At 51.5% G+C, this 23,929-nt stretch overlaps 1 protein-coding gene across 6 annotated transcripts in view; it reads left to right on the top strand.

Moving 5' to 3' along the window:
* The window catches only part of ADCK1 (aarF domain containing kinase 1), a 121,450-nt gene that overhangs the window by 89,644 nt on the left and 7,877 nt on the right, over positions 1-23,929 (top strand). For 5 of the 6 annotated variants that reach the window (XM_047738241.1, XM_047738237.1, XM_047738235.1 and 2 more), the window contains 3 exons: positions 5,861-5,977; positions 19,837-19,986; positions 21,179-21,376. In XM_047738241.1, the coding sequence (XP_047594197.1) occupies positions 5,861-5,977; positions 19,837-19,986; positions 21,179-21,376 (465 nt within the window). The remainder of the gene's footprint in view (positions 1-5,860; positions 5,978-19,836; positions 19,987-21,178; positions 21,377-23,929) is intronic. The other variant, XM_047738240.1, reaches the window with a different exon arrangement.

Genomic DNA, 23,929 nt, shown 5'->3' with positions numbered 1-23,929 from the left:
CCTGTCTGATGTAGAAGACTCTGTGGGAAACAACATCAGATGATACAAAGTGGCAGCTTTGCAAGAGGTCCTCCATTCAGGAGAAGGGACTCCCATGGTCCTTCAGGGCAGGGCAGGCTCTGCTGAGGACCTGGCTCTGGAACAGGTCTTTGAGGTTGGCCCGACGTTCCCCGTGGGCTCCCTAGGCTTCTCCCTAGATAGATGCACGCCACTGTTCTTCCAACATACGTGGTCCTTCGCGGGTCTTGGGCCCTTTTACCCTGGGGGTTTCTCTTCATGATACAGGAGTTGGGCCCCTCTGGTACCCTCTGCTTAGAGAGCTTGGCTTTCAAGTCTTTGAAGAGATCAGCCCTTCTCTCTTCACAGGAAGCCTGGAGTGTGTGGGAGGGGAAGTCATAGACCCACTAGAAGCTCCAGGTGCTCGTTCCAGAGCAAATAGGTGGCGCTGTTCTTGGGGAGGGCGGTCTCAGTACCTTGAACTCGGAGGTCTCTTGCTCTTTACTGAAGTGTTCATGTGGCTTCTGAAGACATCAGAAGAAATGGAGGTAGTGTTTCTACTTCTGATCCAGATTTATTAACAGAAATGGGGAGACTGAGAGTGTGCCTACCCTAGGCACCTGAGACTCCGAAAGCTCAGATCATGGCAGAAAAGCCACAGCTGTGGATCGGTGTCCTGTCTTCACACTGATGGAGCCACTGGCTAAGTTTGACCCTCTGAGTGAGCTGAGAGGTCTGTCTGGTCCCCAGGATGATGTTCAACTGCCTTAGCCTCAGCTGGCCTTCACAGATGCGCATGTACAGACCTGCTTGCGCCTGTAAATCCCGACGGGCAGACTAGACCTGGTAACACTGGCCCAGCCGTGAAGTTCAAGCCACCAATTCAGTAAACATATGGCCCTCTCGCACAGGGTATCATACCAACTCATTAGCCTGGAGCTGTGGGTTCTAAACTATGTTTGGTTCTGCTTGCCTCGCCCATGTCTTCCATTACCTTATCCCACATTTCCTGAGCATTTCCTGAGCTTGTTGTTTTGGGGGCTGGGGGGCCTGGCTGAGTAAGAGACAGTTGGCTACTGTATGAGAAAAGGTCCCATGTAGTGGGGTACAGACACACTGTGTTGCCACAGTGCAGACATCTGCCATGCACAGAGGTATAGCCGATGACAGAGACTTGGCTGCATTTCTGTGCATGCCCAAGAGCAAGCCCTCCCTTCTGCTCAGGGTGAGGAGCTCAAAGGGGCAAGCGGTATTGACCAAACGTTTCTTCTGCTTCCCCGGACACTACACAGGTACCACGACATTGGCTCCTTCCCATAGCCAGCACCCCGTCTTACAGGGGATGGTCTTAGAGGAGAGCAGCTAGGGCTGCCGTCCAGATTTTCTGATTTCATCTCTGGTGCTCGCCTAAGGACATTCTGTTGCCTCTTAGCATCAGGGGTGCTCCTCAGCACCAGAACTATGAACCAGACAAACAGAACCATCTCCTTCACCGTTCCCATGGAAACAGCAAATCATCCTCCGGCTGGGGCCAACTAGCATCTGCCAGACCAAGACATGTAATAATAATAATAACACACATTTCAGAAATGAGGATGCCAAATGGGTAAATAATTAATGTAACAATTTGACCTGCCGCTTCTAAAACCCACACACTGTTCCTAAGACAATGGTGTGACTAAGGCTCCTGAGTAATTAATTTTGCCTAAACACATAACAAGTGGGAAGCAAATTTTGCACTGTGAACCCAGTTCAGCTCTTAAAACTGGAGATAGATTGCCTTTGCACACGGGCACCCCATCACAACATCTGTGCGTAATTAAGCCTCAGCAAAGAGTTTACCTCTCCGTGTATGAGGCACCTTCCGGTGGGGTTTCATAACCTCAGCCTGTGCTCTAAATCTCCAAGCTTCAGCCGAGCACCGATTGGAATTGTGGGGTCAGGGAGACTGGGAGAGGGTGAGAGGGCAGCCGTGCCAAACAGTCAGGACGAGGGGATTTGTGGATCTGTCGTATGCTGTGGGGAGGGGCTGGGACAGGCAGTGAGGTCTGTGACTAGCCTGGGGGAAAGCTGGGACAGGGGAGGAGGGAGAAGCCTTAGAAGACAGGGTCTGAGACTGGAAGAGATGAGAGTATGCCTGGACATGGGGAGGCAGGGAAAGGGAAAGAGGTCATCTCCTGAGCGGGCATGCTTTTGGCGGGGGGGTCACTTGTTAGAGCAAGGCAAGTATCCCGGGACTCTCCAGAAATTATGGGCAGACCTTGAGGGACGTGCATGCTTTTGGAGAAGCACCACAGCTTCCTATGAATTGCAAAGATGAAGAACCACTGATGTGAAATAATTAGGAGGAGTTAATATTTTTTATGTGCCTGTCTATGTGAGACACTTTTTAAAGTGCTTTACATGTATTTACTCCTTAATCGTTATATAGTCCCATGAGGGAAGGGCCATGATTAGCTCTTTGTCAATGGTAGGGAAATTGAGGCCCAGAGAGGTTAAACCCTTGGCCCCAGGTTACACAGCTTCTGGTAAGGGGCTGAGGCAGCTTATGAACGGAGGCAGCCTGGCTCCTGAGGCTGCGGGTTAAATAATTTATGGGGCAGAGCTGAATTGTGCTGAACTGTCTGTAGCATCAACTCTCAGCCCTGGTCGTGTGTCAGAACCACCCGTGACCCTCTTCACGGCTGTTGTATGGCAGCTGCTGTCCATCCAGCTGGTGCGAAGTGTGTGCTGTTGTGTCGAGCACCAGGATCCCACATGTGCTAGTAGGAAGTTGGGAATGTTGCTTTGCTGTAAATGTCAATTCCATTTTACCGGTGGGAAGCTGGCACTCAGGTTATAAAACTTACCCACAGTCACACAGCTTGGAGGGAGCAAAGCCAGTGCTCTAGCCCGAGAATCTGCCTCGGGGGTCTGTGCTCTGCTTCCCTGGGCTCCCCCAGTGATGGGCATGGGCCCAGGCGAACCAGGACCTGCTTCACAGGTATGGTGACCAAAGCCTAGGAACAAAATGGAACCATGGGGTCAGGGCCAGACTATGAGGCTGAGGCCCAGGGTCTTGGGCTAGAATTTTCCATAATCTGTACCTTCCTTCTTGGGGTCAGGATTGGCCCCAGTGTGTGTGTGTGTTGGGGTGGGGGACAGGTGGAACCCCTGGGACTGGGGCCTCTGATCTGTAACAAGGAGATAGACTTTGGACCCAGAGTCCCGATGGCCAGGCTGTGACCCTGCCTGTGGGGTCACTGGGCCCCCTGGCCATGACCCCCCCTGAGTTGAGTTTTGTTTGGGGAGCACGAGAGGGTGGTTCTCATTGCCCCTTTAGAATGATTCTTCTTCATCTTTCTCCATTTCGATGGAAAGAGCAGAAGGCGGCATGGGGATGAAACATGGGTGTTGGGGTGAATTTCGTCTTATGTTCCCAAACCCTCCTATCCACCAGGTGATTTAGGGGCAAGTCGTTGACCTTATGTCTCCCGGTCAAGCCAAGTTTCTCCTAAGTGAGCAGGGAGCAGATTTGCATTTTGTAATCATTTCTGTGATATAGTTGTCAAGGGGCAATTTGCCGTGAGCTCCCATGACAAACCTCTCTACCTCCCAGGTTTGGTATTGTGTCATTTCAGATCTAAGCAGCTGTGGCAGGGGCCATTGTGTTTTCAGACAGGGACCATTGCATTGGGAGGGAGTCTGGGGAGAAAGGTGGAGGAGTGGGGAGCGCAGCGCTCCCACCATCCTGATTAACAAGCTCAGAGAGTCTCCTGACTTTGGGTTTCCTCTTTACTTCTGTGGCTCTTTCAAGCGATTTCCAAGTTGCCCCAGGCAGGCCCAGATGGGGGTCTGACCTCCTGTCCCCAGAGCTCCAGGCGCCCACTGCCAAGCTTAGATTTCCAAACAAACTGAGAAAAGAGCTTAACCTCAAAAATATGTCCCTTCCATTTGGAAGCCACAGCCAACAACAGCAAACTTGCACTCATGTTTTTAAAGATAGCTTGTGAAAAGTGCCACACAAGACTGAATTTTAAGTTCACAGTCATAGAGAGTCACAGATGTCTCTACTAGCCCAGATTCTCAAATAGCAAGAACTACAGGCAAGTAGCAAACCATAATACCTAGACTTCAGTTGGAACCTTTGTTCCAGGGAGCCCAGAGAGTTCCTCACGTGTGTGCAGCCCCAAGCATCCTCCGAGCTCCTTCTTGGGGCAGGACCAGTCCTCTGTGATGAGGAAAACGGAGGCACTGCAGGTTAAGTGTCTGGATCAAGACATGGCAGTATTCGCAGAAGGAGGAAGGAAAATGGGTTTCTTGATTTGAAGGCTGTGGTCTTAATGCTAGGTGAATTTTGGAGATCAACATAAGGGAAGTCCTTATTACCCAAACCCTTGAATTAACTGTCCTTGGTTTCTTTCCTTCCCTACCTCTGTTTCTTCCTTTCTTTTTCTTTCTTTTCTCTCTTTCTTTCTTCTGTTTTGTTTTATTTGTAAGTGGAAATAAGCCCATCACAAGTTGTTGGGGACACGTGGCATGGGGATATCCCAGTCATTCCTCCCTCCTGGCAGTGGTGGCACTCTGGGGTGTCACTCACTCATATGGCAGCCCAGTAGCCCTTGGTGCAGTTCCATCTCTTGCCTCTTCATGGGGGAAGTCTGTTCTCTTTTTTGCCATTGGGTGTTCTTAGAGTCAGAGGGGGTTGGAGAGCATATCAATTAGGAATGCATTTGTCTGCAGGTAACCAACAGCCCAATTTAGAGTGTCTTAAACAAAAAAAGACTAATTTTCCTCACATGGCAAGACAGCTTACAGCAGTTGCCTGCTGATACTGTGTTAGTGGTGTGATGGTATCAGGGCTGGCATCTCTGATTTTCTTGGACTTTTCCTCATGGTGGCAAGATAGCTGCTGCATCTCCAGGAATCATATTCACTTTCAAGGTAGGAAAGAAGGGTAAGAAGAGTTGTGCCATTTACAAACATCCCCCCTTTTTTAAGACCCCACTTATTTATTTGAGAGGGAGAGGGAGAGAGCACATATGGGCAGTGGGGAGGGGCAGAGGGGAGAGGGAGAAGCAGACTCTGTGCTGAATAGGGAGCTGAATTTGGGGCTTGATCCCAGGGCCCTGATATCAAACCTGAGCCCAAGGCAGACACTCAACCCACTGAGCCACCCAGATGTCCCTCCAAACATCCCTTTTTATGAAGAAGAAGAAAAAAAAAGGCCCTAGCAGTCCTCCACATACGTCTCATAAGCCAGCACTGTGTCATGTGACCATACCTATGGGAAGGTGGGCAGGGAAAGTATGTAGTTTTTCCTGTCTCTGGGGAAGAGGACTGGGAAGAGCTTCCGGGTTAGGATTCAGCATTGCCGCAGAGGACTTGTAGGAAACGCACATGAGAAAACCCAGGACTTCCTGACTGAACATTTTATCACCCCATAAAGATCCGTTCATTTGTTCGTTCGTTCATTCGTAGACATAGACATGGAATACATCTGTTGCACCAGTGTAGAAATGGAGGCCGAGGGTTGAGATTCACATGAGAAGCCTGCAGTGGGCCTGGTGCAAGAGGGAAATAGATTTCAGTGCCAACTCTGACTCAGGTCTGGCAGGTTCCACACCTGTCCCCCTAAGTCCCAATTTTAGTTTTGGCTCTTGCTGGTGTCTAGAGGCATTGAGAAGGGTGGGGAAGCTGTTCTCTGTTCCCTGAGCAGGAAGGGGCCTCTGAAGGAGGGCCTGGGGGCCTGGCTGGTGGAGGAGGCAGCATGGCCCAGCCCGCACCTGCTGCCCCCCCGCCCGCGTCACTGCTCGGTCCCTCTCAGGCTTTGTCTGGAGCATCTGGCCCGCCAGCCCTTCTGACCTGCCCCTACCTCTTTCAGGTTCCCCGCATCTACTGGGAGCTGTCCACCAAGCGGGTCCTTCTGATGGAGTTTGTGGATGGCGGCCAGGTCAACGACAGAGACTACATGGAGAGGAACAACATTGACGTCAATGAGGTGAGCTTGAGTGCTCACGGCGGCTGTGTAGGGACACGGGCTTGGTCGGGGCCACCCACCTAGGGCAGGCATGTCCCACTGAGGTCTCACTGCCTTGAAATGGAGTCTGTGGGCTGAAGAATTCCAGTGTTCCTGAGTACAAAGCATCCTTCTGGGGCGTCTAGGACAGCCCTCTGCCCTGTCTTCTAAAGCTGGGGCTGGCCATGCCCAGTGGGGTGCAAGCCCATGCTGAGCCCCTTCTTGCCCGTCGTGCCCCAACAAGTGACTGCCATCGGTCCCCTTGTCCGAACCCCACAGAGCTGAGCAGCCCCAGAGAACAGTGGTGTGAAATCCATAGGACTTACTGCTTCTGTCCCTATGGGGCTTGGGCACAACCTCCCCCTTCCTCCTGCTGTCCCCTCTCCCTGCTGCTCCCCAGACCTCAAGGGGGTCAGGCCAGCAGGGGCCAACTGCTTCTACTTCAGAGAGCTACAAGAAAAGGGAGGCTTCGGTCTCCTGCCTCCCACTCTATACTGGGCTCAGGGAAAGAAAGCTGGCCGGTGTGGGGCGGCCTGTACCCCATTTTCATCTTCTTGGTTGCCGTAGGGGCCACAGGTGGGAATAGAGTTGTACTTTTTCAGCAACACCCACCATTTTTAAAGTCCCTCCTCTGAGCCTAGGTAGGGGGCTTTGGAGGGAGTCAGATGTCATTCCCTTCTTTAAGGAGCTCCCCACCTAGTGTTGCTGTTAGACCCACAGCTAAATCCTTACGAGCCCCTCTGGGCTGCAGGAGGGGTGTGAGCGAGACCCCAGGGAGCCGCTGATGGTGGTGCTTTGCTTCTGCTGCAGGTCGGCTTCTGCAGCAGGACGAGTGGGGATTTGCTGGGTGCGTGTTGCCAGGGTGGAGGAGTTGGGGGGCAGCGATGGCACCGTGAGGAGGGGGAAGGGAATGGGGAAGCTTGGCAGGGTTTCCAGAGGAGTGTGGAAAAATAGGGTGGGGGCAGGTAGTGAAGACGTTGGGCAGGACCCCAAAGGTACTGGGGAGTCACGAAGGGTGTCGAGGTGTGTGGTGACATGATCCACTGCTCTGGGTAGGTGAGAGGAAGCAATGAAGAGAGGTGAATGCTCTTTCTTCCTCCCACCCCAGGCAACATATGAAGATGAGCCTGTGGTCCCAGTGGTGGGATGGGCCAGAGGAGGAAGCTCCACCTTGGCTCAGTAGATGAATCAGTGGAATGTAGGAGAGGGTGCACGCTGGGAGCTCAGGCCTCTGAGTGCCTGTGTGACCTCTGCCAATGGGGACAACGACCTCCTTCCAAGAAGGTTGTGAGGGCCACATGAGTGCTGAGCGCCGTGCCTAGCAGGTACTTCATGCTCCATATGGTAGCAAGATTGTTGTTGTTTTTGTTCTCATCCTCAGGCTCTGTCCTTTCCTGCTTCCTCCTTTGCCTCCTTTTGCCATAAATGTTTATTGAATGCCTAACTTGCTTTTTTCCATAAGAAACTTGGGAGGCAGGTCTCATTGTCTTCATTCTTCTGATGAGGAATCAGAGATTCAGAGATGGAAGGTAACTCATCCAAGGTCACACAGCTAGTAGAGCTGGGATTGAAACCCAGGCCCCCGAGTCCACTGTTTCTTAGTTTGTAAAAGGAGATTTTGCGTCAAGAGTGTAGTAGGGCTGCCGCTGGGGACCTGCCTGGGAAGTGCTCAGGCACAGCTGGCCTTGGCCTCCTGGAAACTCAGGGAATGATGCTCCCGGAACCCTTGAGGTCCTCGGGGGGTATGTGTGTGCAGAATGGGGAAGCCAGACAGGCACCAGGCCATGCCACCCCCCCACCCCACCCCATCACCAGAGTTGCCTCTGGGGCATTTCTTTTTTTTTTTTTTTTTTAAAGATTTTATTTATTTATTTGACAGAGAGAAATCACAAGTAAGCAGAGAGGCAGGCAGAGAGAGAGGAGGAAGCAGGCTCCCTGCTGAGCAGAAAGCCCGATGTGGGGCTCGAACCCAGGACCTGGGATCATGACCTGAGCCGAAGGCAGCGGCTTAACCCACTGAGCCACCCAGGCGCCCCAACTCTGGGGCATTTCTTTTCTTTTTTATGATTTTATTTATTTATTTATTTTTTTAAAGATTTTATTTATTTATTTGACAGAGATCACAAGTAGACGGAGAGGCAGGCAGAGAGAGAGAGAGAGGGAAGCAGGCTTCTTGCTGAGCAGAGAGCCCGATGCGGGACTCGATCCCAGGACCCTGAGATCATGACCTGAGCCGAAGGCAGCGGCTTAACCCACTGAGCCACCCAGGCGCCCAATGATTTTATTTATTTATTTGACAGAGAGAGATCACAAGTAGGCAGAGAGGCAGGCAGGGGGGGGGGGGGAAGCAGGCTCCCTGCTGAGCAGAGAACCCGATGTGGGGCTCGATCCCAGGACCCTGGGATCATGACCTGAGCCGAAGGCAGACGTTTTAACACACTGAGCCACCCAGGTGCCCCGCCTCTGTGGCTTTTCTTGAAGAGGTCTCCCTTTGGGATTGGGAAAGGACAAGAGAAAGACTGTTTTAGTTCAACCTTCCACTTTCCAGTTGGCAGGACACTCTGAGGGAGAGCTGAGGTCTTTCCCGAGGTCACTGGGCCAGTAGCACAACTTGGGGCTTCTGATTCTGCTCATCACTGTTGCCTTCTGCGATGAGCCTGGGAGGGTGTTGGGGTTGAGCTCCTGCACAAGAGGGAGGCAGAGACCTCCTTGCCCATCTCCCCCAGTGGTGGTTGGGGTGGTGTGTGTCCCTAGACATATGTCCAGGGATCCTCTGCCCGCTGGGACCCTTGGGTATAGAGTCTTTGGCTCCAGTGGGCAGTGGAGGGGGGGGAGGGGGATCCCCTCCAGCTTTTCCTGAGCAACCTTAATGGGAGCAGGGTCTCTCTGCCGGTGGCTCAGGAAAGACACCAGAGGTCTCATACCGTCCCCTCCCCCACCAGGTTCCTGACATTTACTTACTGCTGCTGCGGTGGGATTTTCATTTCGGCAGCGCCCCCAAATCCATTAATCTCTTTGGATACAGTGAGTCCAGGGCAGAGAGTGGTGTTTTATCAGAAGCAGCTTTGATTTTTCAAAGACAAGTACAAACAGAGATGTGCTCTGCTCTAGTTGCTTCTCATGGCTGAACCAGGTGCCTGGGACAAGGGGCAGCCGGGCCAGAGCGGGTCTGCGGGAGCTGGGCAGGGTGCTGCCCTCTGAGAACCCCATTCATCTGGTCCTGCCTCTGGCCCTCTTTAAACGTCCTGGCGGATGAGGCCAGTGTTCTGGGTAGAGCAGATTTTCAGTGGACATCCTATGAGTTAGGGGAGAATACATCAGCCAGCCTCGCACCCTGGGTTAGCCTCTGGGAGGCAGGCCTGGGGCAGAGTGCTGGTTTTTTGTTTTCTGTGATCATGCAGGGTGGGGCAGGCTGATATCAGAGTGATTTGGGGAAAACAATAACAGCAATAATAATAATTACAAGCGACTAATCTGTGCCAGGCACAAGGCGAACATAATCTCTACTCCTTACAGCTCGAGGGTGAGATGGGAGACCATAAGCCCATGACTGGGTGAGAAAGCTAAAGCTCAGAGAGATTGAACCACTTGCCCAACCTCACACAGCTAGGGGGGCAGAGCTCAGCTTTTGAACACAGGTCTGCCGGAGGCTCCTTGCTCCTCCACCTTCTCCATCCCCTCCCGGGCATTGGGATCCGACTCTGGCTGCCGTGGAACCAGCCCACCAGCTCCCAAATCCTAAGTGACGGCCACATCAGCAGTGCTGACCGAGCAGCTCGGCCCACCACACGAGTGCTAACTGAATGCAACGCTTCTCCCTTGAACCCCTGTCAGACATGGTTTTTTCCGTTTCATGTGATGCTGTTCCCCTTTTAGAGGGAGGAGTAGACGAGCAGTGTGTGGGGTGTGGTTGGCGCTCCAGACTGGGAGTTAGTCGATTATTGTTGTTTTCATGATTATTACTGTCGTTGGACCCTGTCCTTTCCTCCTTTACCTCTTTATATGGTTAGTTTTCCCACCGGCCCAGCTGTGTGCCAGACGCCTTCTCCACTACAAGCTTAGGAGGTGCCTCTCTTTACGTGCCTCTCTTTGCAGGTGAGGAATTGGAGACCAGGAGAGGGGAGCGCCCAGATCCTGATGGCATACTTCACCGTTTTCACATGGATCTACTATGTAATCCCCAGCCCGATAAAGATGTGAATCGTCTCGAACCCTCTGGCAGGCTTCCCCACCCTCACTAAACTTGCCTTTTTGACTGTTACAGACGGCACTTCCGCTCACTACTGAACTCCATAGAAGCGGAATCCCATCGTGTAGTCTTCTGGGTCTGGTATCTTTGTCATCAGTCACCTGAGGGTCTTTTCTGGAAGCTCTGTTCTCTTCCATCGGTGTATTGGTCCATCCTTGCAATAGTACCACATTGTCTCGATTACATAATTCCTCAGTCCCCTGGCCCTGGCTTCTGGGGTTCGCATGACCTGGGAGCCTCTTTGGTATCCTGAGATGTTGTTATTAAAGACTGCTGCAGAAAGCCCAGGCTGGGCAGTGGGCGGGGGTGGCCCCTGTGCTCTACTGGGCTGTCGCTGACCACCGGTTGGGAGAAGACTGGGGACAGGCCCGACTTTACAGAAACTAATCTTTATGTCTCTTACCATGAGGCATCAGAGCCACAGGCCTCAGGGAAGACCAGTGGGCATGAATGTGGGGGTGTGTGTGTGGGGGGGTGGGGACCAGGGAGGGGGAGGTACGGGAGACTCCACTTGGCTGAAGGCTTCTAACAGACTTCTGAGTTCTAAAGTCTCCTGAGGACTGTGGGACTCAGTGAGCTGTCCCTGGAGTGAAGAAGCCCTCCTTAGGACAGCCTGTCTGTGAGTGTTCCTTGAGGAGGGAAGTATGGGACAGCCGGAAGTGACAAGGGACAAATATGTCACCCCATATCCTGGGTGGCAGGGTGTTTAGTGGCATCTTGGCTGCCACACGTGGCAATCCAAGCTCAGGAAGTGGCTGTAAAAGGAATCGCTTTCCAGGTGGGTGGGGATGGTTCTAGACCCCTCCAACCGCTTGTTGAATTGGGCCCACTCTGCTTCGAAGAGGCCTCCTTGCAGCGCATGCGAGGACCCGAAGGCCGGTCTAAGTAGCCAGTATGCAAAGACTTGGGTACAGAAGTGCCAGGATGGGAGGCAAGAACCTGAGTTCCAGCCCCTGTTCTGCCAGTGGCTTGCTGTGTGACCTTGGACAAATCACTCCCCCTCTCTGGGCCTTGATTTTCTTATTGAAGGCAGTGGATTAGCTAGACTCTAAGGGCACATCCTGCTTGGCTATTTTACACAACAGTGATTCTTGGCTTGCTGGGAGCAAAGACTTCAACCATCTATTTCATAGTCTCCAGAGGGAGCTTATTTAATAATGCAAATTCCTGCTGTACCCCAGACTGACTCGTCAGAATCTGGAGTGGAAAATGTTGCTAGAATCTGTGTTTTAACAGACTCTTCAGGTGGTTCAGACACTGACTGGAGTCCAGGAACCACCTGCCACAAGGCCAGCCTCCAGACACCGTGCAGCGCTAACCCGAGTGTGCTCATTCCTCCAGGGAGTGTGAGGCCTGGGGTGGGGTGGGGGGAACAGCCTGGGGGGGGTGCTCTTTTGTTTGAATCTCTGCACCTGCCCTGGTGATCATATTTGCCAGTCACATTAAGAACTGGTGACAGTGACTGTCACTGATTTTATTAAAAGTAAAGGTCGAGCAGGAGCACGCTTTCCTAGCCCGGATGGAGCCTCCTCAAGCCACAGGACGACTATTGATTGCAGACCTTTTATCGAAGGTTAATTGGATTTCAGTGAGTGTGTGTTTAAGACCCTGCCTGGGCTGAGGCCCAATTGAATTTGTGTGAAATTAGCTAGAGAGAAATGTGACCAGGTTGGGAGTTTGGGGAGGTAGGGATGGGCACTGGGGTCTGGTAGGCAGACACCTGCTGCTCTCTGTGAAGAGTTGGGGAAGGCTTAGAGATAGGGAGCTTGCGAGAGATGCCTGGGGGCCAGCTAGGGGAAGAGAGCAGGGGGCTTCTAGGGGTCACTGGCTGGACTTTGATTCAGTCCCCTGTCTTTGGGATGGCCCTCTTGGTATGTGGTGTGGCCTCCGGAGCCCACCCTTTTACCTCTCCAGGAAGTAAATCTTGCCTTGAGTCAGTGGGGGTGGGAGTGGGGTGGGGATCAGGGGTTCAGCTCATACTTGGAAAGCCTTCCCATGAATCTTCCTTTTTCAAGACCCCCAGCTCCGGTTTTCAGAGGTGTCAGGGGCCTTCAGTTGCTGAGCATCTCTGGGCTTGGGCAAGCACCAAGCCCCCCTCCCCCACCTCTGCTTGCCAGCCTAGGGTCCAGGTCTGAGAGGCTCTCTGTTCTCCCTCCTCAGCAGAGGCCATCTTGCTCATCTCTTTCTGTCTGTTCTCTCTGTTGCTGGGGGCTCTTTCTACTCTTTGTGTCTTTTAACCTTTTTTGTGGGGTTGGGGAGGGAGTGGAGTCAGCACATGGGTTCACTCGGCCATGTTTAGCCAGAAGCCCTTGCCATGCTTCTTCCTTCCAGTACTTTTTTTTTTTTTAAGATGTTATTTATTTGGGAGAGAGAGAGAATGAGAGAAAGAGCATGAGAGGAGAGAGGTCAGTGGGAGAAGCAGACTCCCTGCTGAGCAGGGAGCCCGTTGTGGGACTCGATCCCGGGACTTCAGGATGATGACCTTAGCCAAAGGCAGTTGCTTAACCAGCTGAGCCACCCAGGCACCTCTCCTTCCAGAAGTTTTAAAATCAATTCCGGGTCATTCTGGGAGCCGCGGAAGGGTCTCAGATGTATCTTTCAGCCGTTGTTCCTCATGCATCTACTGTGTGTGCACATTCTGTGTGAGTGCTGTTCACAGGCGTGCACTGAGTGAACCTGGCAGAAGGGGAGGCTGGGTGCCAGGGCAGGAGGGGCAGAAGGTTATGCCTGGCTCTGCCATTTGCTGGCCAGGGACCCCTGAATGAGTCACTTAAACTCTGAGTGATTGTCCACAGCTGTGCAGTTGGAGTCTGAACAATACTTACTTCACAGGGTCGTTATGTAGACTTTAGGCTGTGAAGTTGTATAAGATCATTTAATTAATTGATTAATTATATTTCTTAGGTTATTTATTTGAGAGAGAGGAAGAGAGAGAGAGAGAGAGAGAGAGCGCCCGAGCAGGGGGAGAAGCAGAGGGAGAGGGAGAAGCAGGCTCCCTGCTGAGCAGGGAGCCTGATGCAGGACTCGATCCCAGGACCCTGGGATCATGACCTGAGCGGAAGGCAGATGCTTAACCGACTGAGCCACTCAGGAGAACCCGAGCGAGCTCATTTATAATTCATGATGTTGTTATTCGCAGAGGCATGTCTTCCTGGGACTCGTCTTTGCCCCCCTCCTTTGCACCTACCTTTGTTGTCCTGGGTAAGTAGATGTGGAAAATGAGCAGCGGTCCTCGATTGAGTGAATAGTGACCCCTGGCCTTGGTCTGTAAAGGCCATGCTGCAGTCAGGCACTGGTCTCCCTGTGTTGAATACCACACTTACTTTTCCTCAGTGTCATCTCCCACTTCATGGGCCTCTGGCTTCGTGGTAGAAGGTGCCCAGAGGGCCAGGGGAGCAAAGCTGAAGAGGAATGAAGGATCTTGTTTACCGAAATCTCTAGAAACAAAACATATCTTCCACCGTCCTCATGTAGAACTCCATTAACATGTCAGACCAAATCTTGAGAAGCACTGGGATGTTTGAGAAAACTTGGTGCCCGAGATGGGCTCCTGGAGATTTCTTTCCCTAGCAATAGGGGTGTTGGGAGTGGAGTCAGCCTTCTTGGTCTCTGGTACTGGCTCTGCTGCTTACGAACCATACCGTCTTGGTGAAGCCATTCGCTCTTTGGAAGCCCCAGCTGTCTGTTGTAAAGTGGGGGGCAGGAGAAACACCCATGGGAGTGTTTGATGACTGCAACATGAAGTGTTTGGTGCAGTGGGCCCAGTACGTGCTCAACACAAGTTGTTATTACGTTGGACTTCCAGCCCTCAGCCCCGCTTGCCAGAAAGAGGAAACGTGTAGGGAAGAAACCCTTTCCCCATTTCTTTTTTTTTTTTTTAATATTTTGTTTGTTTATTTTGACAGGCAGAGATCACAAGTAGGCAGAGACAGGCATATAGAGAGGGGGAAGCAGGCTCCCTGCTGAGCAGAGAGCCCAATGCAGGGCTCGATCTCAGGACCCTGAGATCATGACCCGAGCTGAAAGCAGAGGCTTTAAGCCATTGAGCCACCCAGGTGCCCCCCTTTCCCCATTTCTTATACTGACCCGGGTCAGGTAGAAGTATTTCTCCGGAGTGCCTTGTTACCCGAGGCAGGGGATGTCAGGTGTCAACAGCTCCTCCTTCACTGTCTTCCATAGTCATGGCTCCTAGGACCCCATGCCTCTGGTCACTGTGACGCTTTGAGTCTGTCTGGCCAGGAAGCCTGAGGAGCCCTTATTGGCCTTGTGTCCTGGCTCTCAAGTGATGTCCCACTGTAAGCCTAACCCAGAGAAGCTTTCAGCGGGCTCCACAATTAGAGTAACTCCCCAGCTTCCTAGAATTCACTTGTAGCACTGTGTGTGGTTGAAGAGGTTCCCGCCTTCACATTCGGGAATTTCATCTCCGTGTTGGCGAGTCCAAGATTGACCCTCTCCACGAATGGATTTGGCCTCGCTGGGCAGCAGCAAGTAATCTGAGGTATATGTATCCCCAGGGAAGTTCCCGGGGGTGGGGTGAGGGCCGAGAGTAAAATCCCAGCGTTTCAGGCTCCGGTGCTTCAAGAAGTCTGGCTGTAAACTGACGGAAGAATGAGGAGAATTTGAATTATGAACCTCTTTATACTTAACATCAGGATACTTATGTGATTATTAATATCCTGCAACCAACCTCCTATTTCTTTGAGAGATCTTGGCCTTGCGTGCACGACACCCCCAAGAACATAAATAGACTTTCCCTTGGGGGTGGGAATAAATTAATCCATGCAATTATAGAATAATTAAAGCACTTCCAGCCAATTCAAGTTTTGAGAAAAATCCAAAAATAATTCCTTGATTTAAATATTATTTACTAAATTAATTCTTTACTCAACCTTTTTAATAGGTTTTGCTCTCTCTCTCTTTTTTTTTTTTAACCTCCCCACTGTCAGGGAATGAAGGCATTGTGTAATTACTGAAGTCACTTGCATGAATGGCACATTGTTTTTACACAGAACAATGAAGACTTGTCACGGGAATTTTTTTCTATAAAGAGCTATAGTATAGCTTTAGTTAACAGTGAGTTTTTTGGTTAGAGGAGCAGTCCTGGATTTCCCTCTGAGACCCTTCCCTCTGAGACCCTATGGAATGCCTTCTTGGATGCCCTGTGGACCTTCAGAGTGTTTTGCTTCAGCCGCTGCCTCCTGGCAGGAGCTTCTGTGCATGTGGAGAGGCAGGAGAGAGTGGGTGGTGGACAGCCTGTTCACTGGACCTGGGCCACCTGGGTTTGGAGCCCAGTTTCACTCACTGCTGGCTGGGTGACCAAGCTGCTTTCCCTTTTTCTAATTCTTCCTTCAGCTGTCTACTACAGAAGATGGCTATGAGTTCATGGAAAGTGCCCAGAATGGTGCCTGGCCCCCAGTACTGGCTAATACCATTCTAAGACGTTGGCATTCCCCTGTCTTTATGCAGATGCTACTGTCACAGGGCAATGGGCAGCTTTAGAGAAACAGAACAGATATTTTCCCAAAGAAGATGTACAAGGAGCCAGCAGGTACCTGAAGAGGTGCTCAGCCTCACTCATCGTCAGGGAGATGCAAATCAAAACCCCAAGGAGACATCAGCTCACACCTGTTAGAATGGTCCTCAAGAAGCTAAGAGAGAAAGGTGTTGGCGAGGAAGTGGAGAAGGAAGAATGCTGGTGCCTTCCTAGTGGGAAGGCAAACTGGGTCAGCCGCTGTGGAAAACAGTGTGGAGATTCCTCCAAAAATAACAAACGGTAGTACCATATGATTCTGCAGTTCCTGCTGGGTATATATCTGAAGGAAATGAAATCGGTATCTGGAAGACATATCTGCATCCCCATGTTCATTGCAGAATTTACAGATGTTTGCTCTTAATCATGAGACAAAGCTAAACTATAATGGAACAGGGGTGAGGGAGAGGGTTGTGCACCCAGTGATCGCCTTGGGTTTCTTCTGGGATCCTCTGTGTCTCTCTGAGTAGGAGGGTGCTGGCTGCCTCCTCTGGGCAAATTGGTTCCAAGAAGCTATTTACTGTGACTCTGACAGATGTGAAGAAAAATTACCCAAAATTTAGAAATTAAGGCCAAGAGTGTGCAGTGTATCCTTTTAAAGTCATTCTTGGGCATTGTTCAGGCAGCCCACCGAGGGCTTTTTAATATCTGGGGGAATGTACTTTTGTTTGACTCTGCTATTGACAATTAATTAAGGGCTCAGACTGAAGTCATACGTCAACCTGTAGATCTTATCTGGTAGAGATGCAAATAGTTCCTGCTCAGTAGAAAAGATAACCTCAGAGGTTACGATTTCCTTATTGCTCTGTGAAGACAATAACCAGTTTTATATCTAATCCAGGAATCTTAGTCTCTTATTCCTGTTTAAATTCCCATAAATATGCAGTCCTTCAAAATTCTCGGAACCAGCTCTACCTTCTTATTTGCTCCTTTATTGGTGAATTAAACAATCTTTGACATGTGTTCATTCTATATTTTTAGGAGTTAAATTTTTAACTTTTTGAAAATTACACTTTGATGAAGGTGATATTGGGTACATTTCCCACTCCCCCAAGTTTTAAGTAATAAGCCACCGCATTACAATAAACACATTTGTGTGTCTTACGTAGTAATATAATACTTTATAGTGTGTGTGTGTATACACATATATCTATATCTATCTATCTATATGGTATATAGTATATAAAGTGCTTTCCCAGATGTGATCATGTTTTGACCTTGAATGTCGAGGTTACTTTGTGAGGAAGTGGAGCAGATGGAATTAGTCCGCCTTAACAGCAAGGGAATGTAGACCCAGACCGAGAAGGAAGGTGACTTGACCCCAGGTCAGGCATGCCCTAGGTGGCAGGACCAAGATGGCGCCAGAGTGACGCTAGCGGTCTCAGCTGGTTTTCCCTCTTGTCTGTGCCTGCTGTCTCTATCTATGTTGGTGAAATCTGATTAAAGTGAACATCAGGAACATCTCCCAAATGGCAAGACACCCAAGTAGGAGCAGCTGGATGGGGTGTTGAAATGGGGAGGCCATTTGACGGCTTTCCTTGTGTATGTAGGAGCTACAGTTAGCAGCACCTCTCCCTCCTCTGGCAGCAGCTCACTCCTTGTGGGCAAGGGCTCCCCCATCCTGAGTCCCCAGACCCCTAGGGGCTATCTTTCAGTGTGGTAATAGGGGGCCCAGAGCGATTAGCAATATTTCAGAAAGCTCAGGGGAGATCATACATCTCTCCATGACAGGTCTGCCCAGACTAAATGAAATGTCATTTCTCTGCTGTTGGCTGGCATTCTGTCGGCTCAGTCTGGCTGTACTGCTTATCTTGAGCTGATCAGGAGCCCTGCTTGGACCTTATATGCGTCCTTGACAAATAAAAATGAATTATTACTTAATAAATGCAATTGGTTTGGCAAATGCAGCCTTTCAGAGCATGGCTCCATGGAACTCCAAAGGGCCTAACAAAAGGGCTTCTCAAAAGGGGCCTTGCTGGCTCAGCCAGGACCAACTCTCTGAGGAAACAGAAAATGGTGGCCTTGGGGGAGATGACATCTTAGCCCGAGGTTGAGAACTTGACCTGGGGCAAAGTTCTCCAAGGGCCTGGAGAGTATGGGGCATTCATTTAATCAGGATTCAGACAACCTCTTTACTGAAGCTGAGAGAAGCAACTTGTTAAGGTCACAAGGTTCACTTGAGAAGTGCAGAGGTTGGCATGAGCCTGTAGGTAGTAGTGTGGTTGCTGGGAGGCGGTGGGGTCACACCTGGCTCGAATCCTGGCTCTGTGTGTAGCCCAGTGGCCCTGTGTAAGTTGAACCTTGAGGAATCACAGCTCCTTATCTGCAAAATGGGCATCATAATTGTACCTGCTTTTCAAACCGATGCAAGGATGTCAACTATTGCTATAGTGGGGTTATTCTTAAAGATTTATTTTGCGGGTCAGAGGAGATTCATGGGGTCAGGATAAGCATCAAGATAGGAACCATAGCATCTCAAAAAACACAGACAAGGATCTCATTCATATTGAAGGTGGAGTCCTATATTCACATGTTTGGCCTGTTATAGGTTAAGTGGATGCATCGTAGAGCTGGTTGACAGTACGTATATTATATCCCAATAAAGCTGTTTAACAAAATAGAGCCAGTCTCTGCCATCTTGGGAGTTTATAATAGTGGGCTATGTGGTCATTAATCAAATAATGACTCAAATAATGTGCTCGCCTCATGAAAGAAAAGTATGGAATTCTATGAGAGTTTGTGGCAAGAGAACCTCATCTAGGCTGGGAGGTCAAGAAAGGCTTCTCCAGAGAGGTGATGCTGAGCTAGGATGGGAAGGAAGAGAGGAGTGAACTAAGTGAAGGGGAGATGGGAGAAAGGCTTTTGGCAGAGGGATGATCATGTGCAAAGGCCCTGAGGTAGGAAAGCACAGGGCCATGGGAGAAGAGAAAAAGAGCAGAGGTGGCCATAGCGTCATGGTGATACGAGATGAGACCAGGGAGGGAAGCTGGGCCTCATTGTGCAGGGCTTTATAGGCCAAGCAAAGGAACTGAACCTTCATTTTAAGACCCTACTCCACAGTTCCTGCACCACCCAGGGACCCCGGCTCCTCTTCTCTGGCTGGGATATGTTCAGTAGGGACCATGGGTTCCGGCAGGGACTGAGAGCAGTGTCAAGGGCAGAATGTGTCCTGGGGTGTCAGCTTTGTGAGTTGAGCTTCTCTTTGTCCTCTGGAAACCCATTGGCAGACCATCTGTGGGCCCAGGTCTGGCGCTATTCAGCAGCTGTTCCCTAGCTGGGAAGAGGCTTTTAGCTTTAATAAAAAGAGAGTAGAGATAAGAAGACCGCCTCGGCAGGGAGGGCAGCAGTGACAGGATGATTTAAATGGCCTCTCAGTGTCATTTCTTCTGTGCAGACCTCATAAATCAGATTAGCATTGGGCTCTGACAGGGAGGTACGAAGGGAAAGGGGCCTGAGGGAGAGGGGAGCAGGGCTTGTGACCTGGTTCCTCCTGGGCCTGCCTTGGAGCTGGTGGGACAACCCTAGGGAGTGCCGGGGGCCTGTATCCCTCACTCACAGCCCACCCCCCTAGCCTTGCTCTTTGGAGAAGGGGATGTTGGCATGACCCCACTCCCACCCCAGCTTTCCAGCCCATCCTCAGCTTTGGGGAGAAAATGATGAGGTTGGGAAGAGAATAAGAAAGAGAAGGATCTGGAAAGAGTAGAGGGTGGGGGTTGGGGTGGGAGTTACAGTCTCCAGAAATGCTAGAAGCAGTGGTTCTACCTTGCTGTGTATTACAGTCACCTCGGGAACTTGACAACGGATGCTGATGTCTGGGGCTGACCTCCAACACTTCTGAGTTCTAGGTGACCCTACATGCAGCTGATGTTGAGAACTGAGGTTAGAACTGAACTTCTGTCTTAAACTCAAGAACTGTGTGATCACAAGCCATCATTCCTGCCATGACCGCCCAGGCCCACCCAGCCTTCCTCTTGAAAGTGACTGGATTCAGGGGCCAAAGTTGAAGTGTCTAAGACAGGTGTTAATGCGGCCTAACTCCCACCCATGTCCCTCCTCTTTCAGATCTCACGCTACCTGGGCAAGATGTATAGTGAGATGATCTTTGTCAATGGCTTCGTGCACTGTGACCCCCACCCTGGCAACGTGCTGGTGCGGAAATGCCCGGGCACAGGGAAGGCGGAGGTAGTCCTGCTGGACCATGGGCTCTACCAGGTAGGAGACACCATTCCCACCTGGCCAGCCCAGGCTCTCTGGGCCTGCCTGGGATTGGAGCTTGCTCAGTTCCCCGATTGGCCACAGACACAGGAGGCAGAGAGCCAGGGTGGATGGAGAGGCCCTACCCTACCCTGCCCCTAGGGCTGCCATTTTGTGCAAGTCCTGTCCACGAGCTGTCTCCAGTCCAATAAGGTTGGTGATACCTCCTTTACCACCTGCAGTGGAAGTAGACAGGGAGGTGCCTGGGGCTGTGTGGGTGCTTTGTCAGCTGTAAACACCGTGCTTCCCTGGGAAGCCCCGGCCAGCCAGCTGGGAAGTAAGCTGCCCTTCAATGAGCTGGGACTTCGGGGGAAGGGGGCCACTCAGCCCCAGGGAGGAGGTAACGTGCAGTGGGAAAGGGGGCCCAGAGCTGGTAGGGGCTCAATGGGCTTGGCCTCTGGCCTCTGGAACTTGGAACTCATCTGGTCCGCATGAGCCATGAGCTCCTGCCTGGAAGTTGCAAAGTTCACTGCCAATGCCTGGACCCAGGGCCTATTCTGAGTCCACAGCAGACGGTCCTGGAGAGGTTTTCCCAATGGTCTCCTGCTCTTCCCCTCAGAGCCCTGATCTCATCTCCCCAAATCTTGGCCACTTTGAAAGGCTCAGTGAATGGGGACATGAGTTTAAGGTAGGGTAGCTGCTGTCACACAACCCTCACGCGTGTGATTGCCCAGGCACAACAGATGTCTAATTACTCGTTCACAGACCTGTCCCGGGTAGATGGAGGTGTCAGCAGGCAGGGGCTGACTGAGGCTCTGCCGCTGGGCTTCCCTGGGGGTGGTCTCCTCATCCTCCAGCAGCGGTGAGGGCTTGGAGGAGCACACATGGGAAGGTTTGCAGGAGCTGAACATGGGGTTCTGCCGCGTTGCGTTGGTTGGAGGTCAGGCAGAGCGCTGCACCTAACTAGGAGGGAGGTGGGGAGTATGACTTTGGTGGGCAGTTAGTGACTGCCACCACTCAGGACCGAGGCTGGCCAAACAGTAGCCTTCACTTTGGACCCTCAGGGATGGCTGACCTTTGGGGGAGAAGCGGATCATGCAGAGGGGCTCTGGTCTTCAACAGTCCCCCTTCGCAGTGTCACACCAACTAGGGGCTAGGTCTCCCGTGGGGACAGGAGGCTCAGGTCCTGCCACACAGCTCCCCACCTCAGGTGCTCACCGATGAGTTCCGCCTGGATTACTGCCACCTCTGGCAGTCGCTGATCTGGACTGACATGGAGAAGGTGAAGAAGTACAGCCAGCGCCTGGGGGCCGGGGATCTCTACCCCTTGTTTGCCTGCATGCTGACTGCCCGGTCTTGGGACTCCGTCAACAGGGGCATTGGCCAAGCCCCGGTCACTGCCACAGAGGTAGGTGGCGGTCCCATTCTGGCCTTGCCTTCTCTTGAATGCAAGGGGTAGGGCCAGGGGTGGCCTTTGGACCCTGTCCAGTCCAGGGTCTGGGGTTCTGGGCTGGTGCGCTGTGGCCATGGGGCAGTGGGCAACAGTGGAGATCTCCTGGAGGAGAAGCATTCTTGGATGCAAGGAGGGAGAGGGAAGTGTCTCACTGTGTCCTCCCTGGCCTCAGCAACCCGCTCATGGTAACCATGAAATTTACACTGCTGTGGCTTTTTTTTTTTTTTTTTAAAGATTTTATTTATTTATTTGACAGAGAGAGATCACAAGTAGACGGAGAGGCAGGCAGAGAGAGAGAGAGAGGGAAGCAGGCTTCCTGCTGAGCAGAGAGCCCGATGTGGGACTCGATCCCAGGACCCTGAGATCATGACCTGAGCCGAAGGCAGCGGCTTAACCCACTGAGCCACCCAGGCGCCCACTGCTGTGGCTTTTGCTCTAACCCAAGATGTCAGGCTTCCACCAAGTTCTCCTCTAGGACTTTCGGGAATCCCCAGGGACTGTCTCATCAGTAAGTCAGGCTCCTCTGTGCCCTTTGCAAACTTCCTGTATGCCTCCCTACTTGGGGGGGGGCACCTCAGTTCCTCATACGGCACTGAGCCACTTGCCCCATTGTACTCCCCAAGTGTGTGGCAAATAGCTTTTTCAGTCTCTCTCTGTAGCTCATTCTCCATTGGATCTAGACAAGAATCCCATGGAGCCTGGGCTGAGACTGGTCCAGGAGCCCCTCCTCCCTGTACTCCCAGCCACCTCCTTTCCAGACTCTTCATTCTGTCTTGGAATTGGCTTATCTTCCCAATCCTTCCCTGTGCCAGATCCGTGCAGACTTGCCCATAGCCACGTGGGGACCGCTTAGACTCTGCCGAGGCCCAGGCCCGGGCTCACCGCAAGGGACAGGTCCCACTTGTGCAGTCAGAAAGACCTGGGTTCTAGTTCCAGCTCCTGCTTTTCCTGCTGGCATGACCTTAGATGGTTCTCATCACACCTCTGAGCCTTGTAGTCCTCCCCTGTAAGCCTCTTTGTGATGAGGACCTTACAGAATGGTTGGATAGAGTCTTAAACAATGTCACAAAGAGACCACCTCTCACCATCTCTTGGCTCTGCTTTCCTGCAAACAGACATCATTCCCCAGCAAGCTTGGTGGCCGTGATTACTGCCAGCAGCCCCAAGCTTTAAAGCTTGATATCTCAGAAGAGAGACCATCTCTCTCCTTTGTTAAATAGGGATGATAATTTCTGTTTTATTGATAATGTATGTAAAGTGCCTCCCTATGGTTCCTGAAATTTGTTCATCGAACAAACATTTGTTTTTGCTGGAACCGAGACCAGGTGCTGGGGATCCAATGATGAACAGACAGACAGGCCTTCCATGATGTGCACTGTGCTTGAGGGAGACAGACAGTAAACAAGTGAAGAAACAGGTAAATGGAATAATTGCAGGTTGCAGACACTGGAGGCAACAGGCAGGGTGAGTAATGGGGGGAGGGCTGTAGATTGGGTGCTCAGAGAACTTTCTGAGGATTCTGGAGGACAAGGAAGGCAGCAGCCTCAGGCAGAGCTTGGAGAAAACATTCCAGGCAGAGGGCACAAGATATGCCAGGACAGGGAGAGAAAGTGTTGGCACCATCTGGAGTGTGGAGAGGTAGGTGCTGGAACGAGAAGAATTTGGGGTGCTGGGCAGAGGGGGCTTCGCATGGGGCCTCCCAAGCCATGGGAAGAACTTTGGAATAGTTCTCAGTACAAAGTAAAGCCTTTGACAGGTTTCAAGCAGGAGAAGAGTGTGCTCAGAGTTGTTATTTTAAGTATCTGGAGGGAACAAGATGAGCAATGGGGCAGTTGGTGGGTAGGCTGGGAGGTGATGGGGGCACAGACCACGCTAAAGGCAGAGGAGGTGGAGGGAAGTGGATGAGCCTTACTGCTTTGGATGCAAGACTGAGAGGCCCTTCTTTCGACTTGGGTGTAGAGAGGAGGCAGAGCGAGGGGTCAGAGTTGCATCACACCTTTTTGGGGTGAGTTATAGGGTAGGGGAGCTACTTCCTGGCACAGGGAAGACTTTGGGAATGACATAGTTGGGGGGTGGGAGGCAGGAGTTAGAACATTCACATGGGGGCATCGTGGGCAGACAAGCTTGGAGCTTAAGGACATAAACTTGGGAGTCCTCCGCATGTACGTGGTATGTAAAGCCTCAGGGATGGACACAATCGCACGACACACAGTAGGTATTTAGTGTACGGTACGTGTTTTCATTAACCAAGTTAGGATCTTATTTTGCATTTTCGCTCATTTATAAAGACCCAGCAGAAATGCTACCATGTTAGTCTGCCTGGGTTGCTGGTAGAACACCGCTAGCTAGGTGGGTTTGTACAACAGAAATCTATTTTCTCACAGTTCTGGAGGCTGGAAGTCCAAGACCAAGTCATTGGCGGGTTGATTTCTGGTGCAGCCTCTCTTCCTGACCTGCAGATGGCTGCCTTCTTGCTATGTTCTCTTATGGCCTTTCTTCTTCGTGGAC

The sequence above is a fragment of the Lutra lutra genome, chromosome 7 (assembly GCF_902655055.1).
Source record: "Lutra lutra chromosome 7, mLutLut1.2, whole genome shotgun sequence".
Taxonomy (NCBI): Eukaryota; Metazoa; Chordata; class Mammalia; order Carnivora; family Mustelidae; genus Lutra; species Lutra lutra.
Note: the sequence above shows the minus strand (reverse complement) of the source record. Positions and strands in the feature narration are given on the sequence as shown.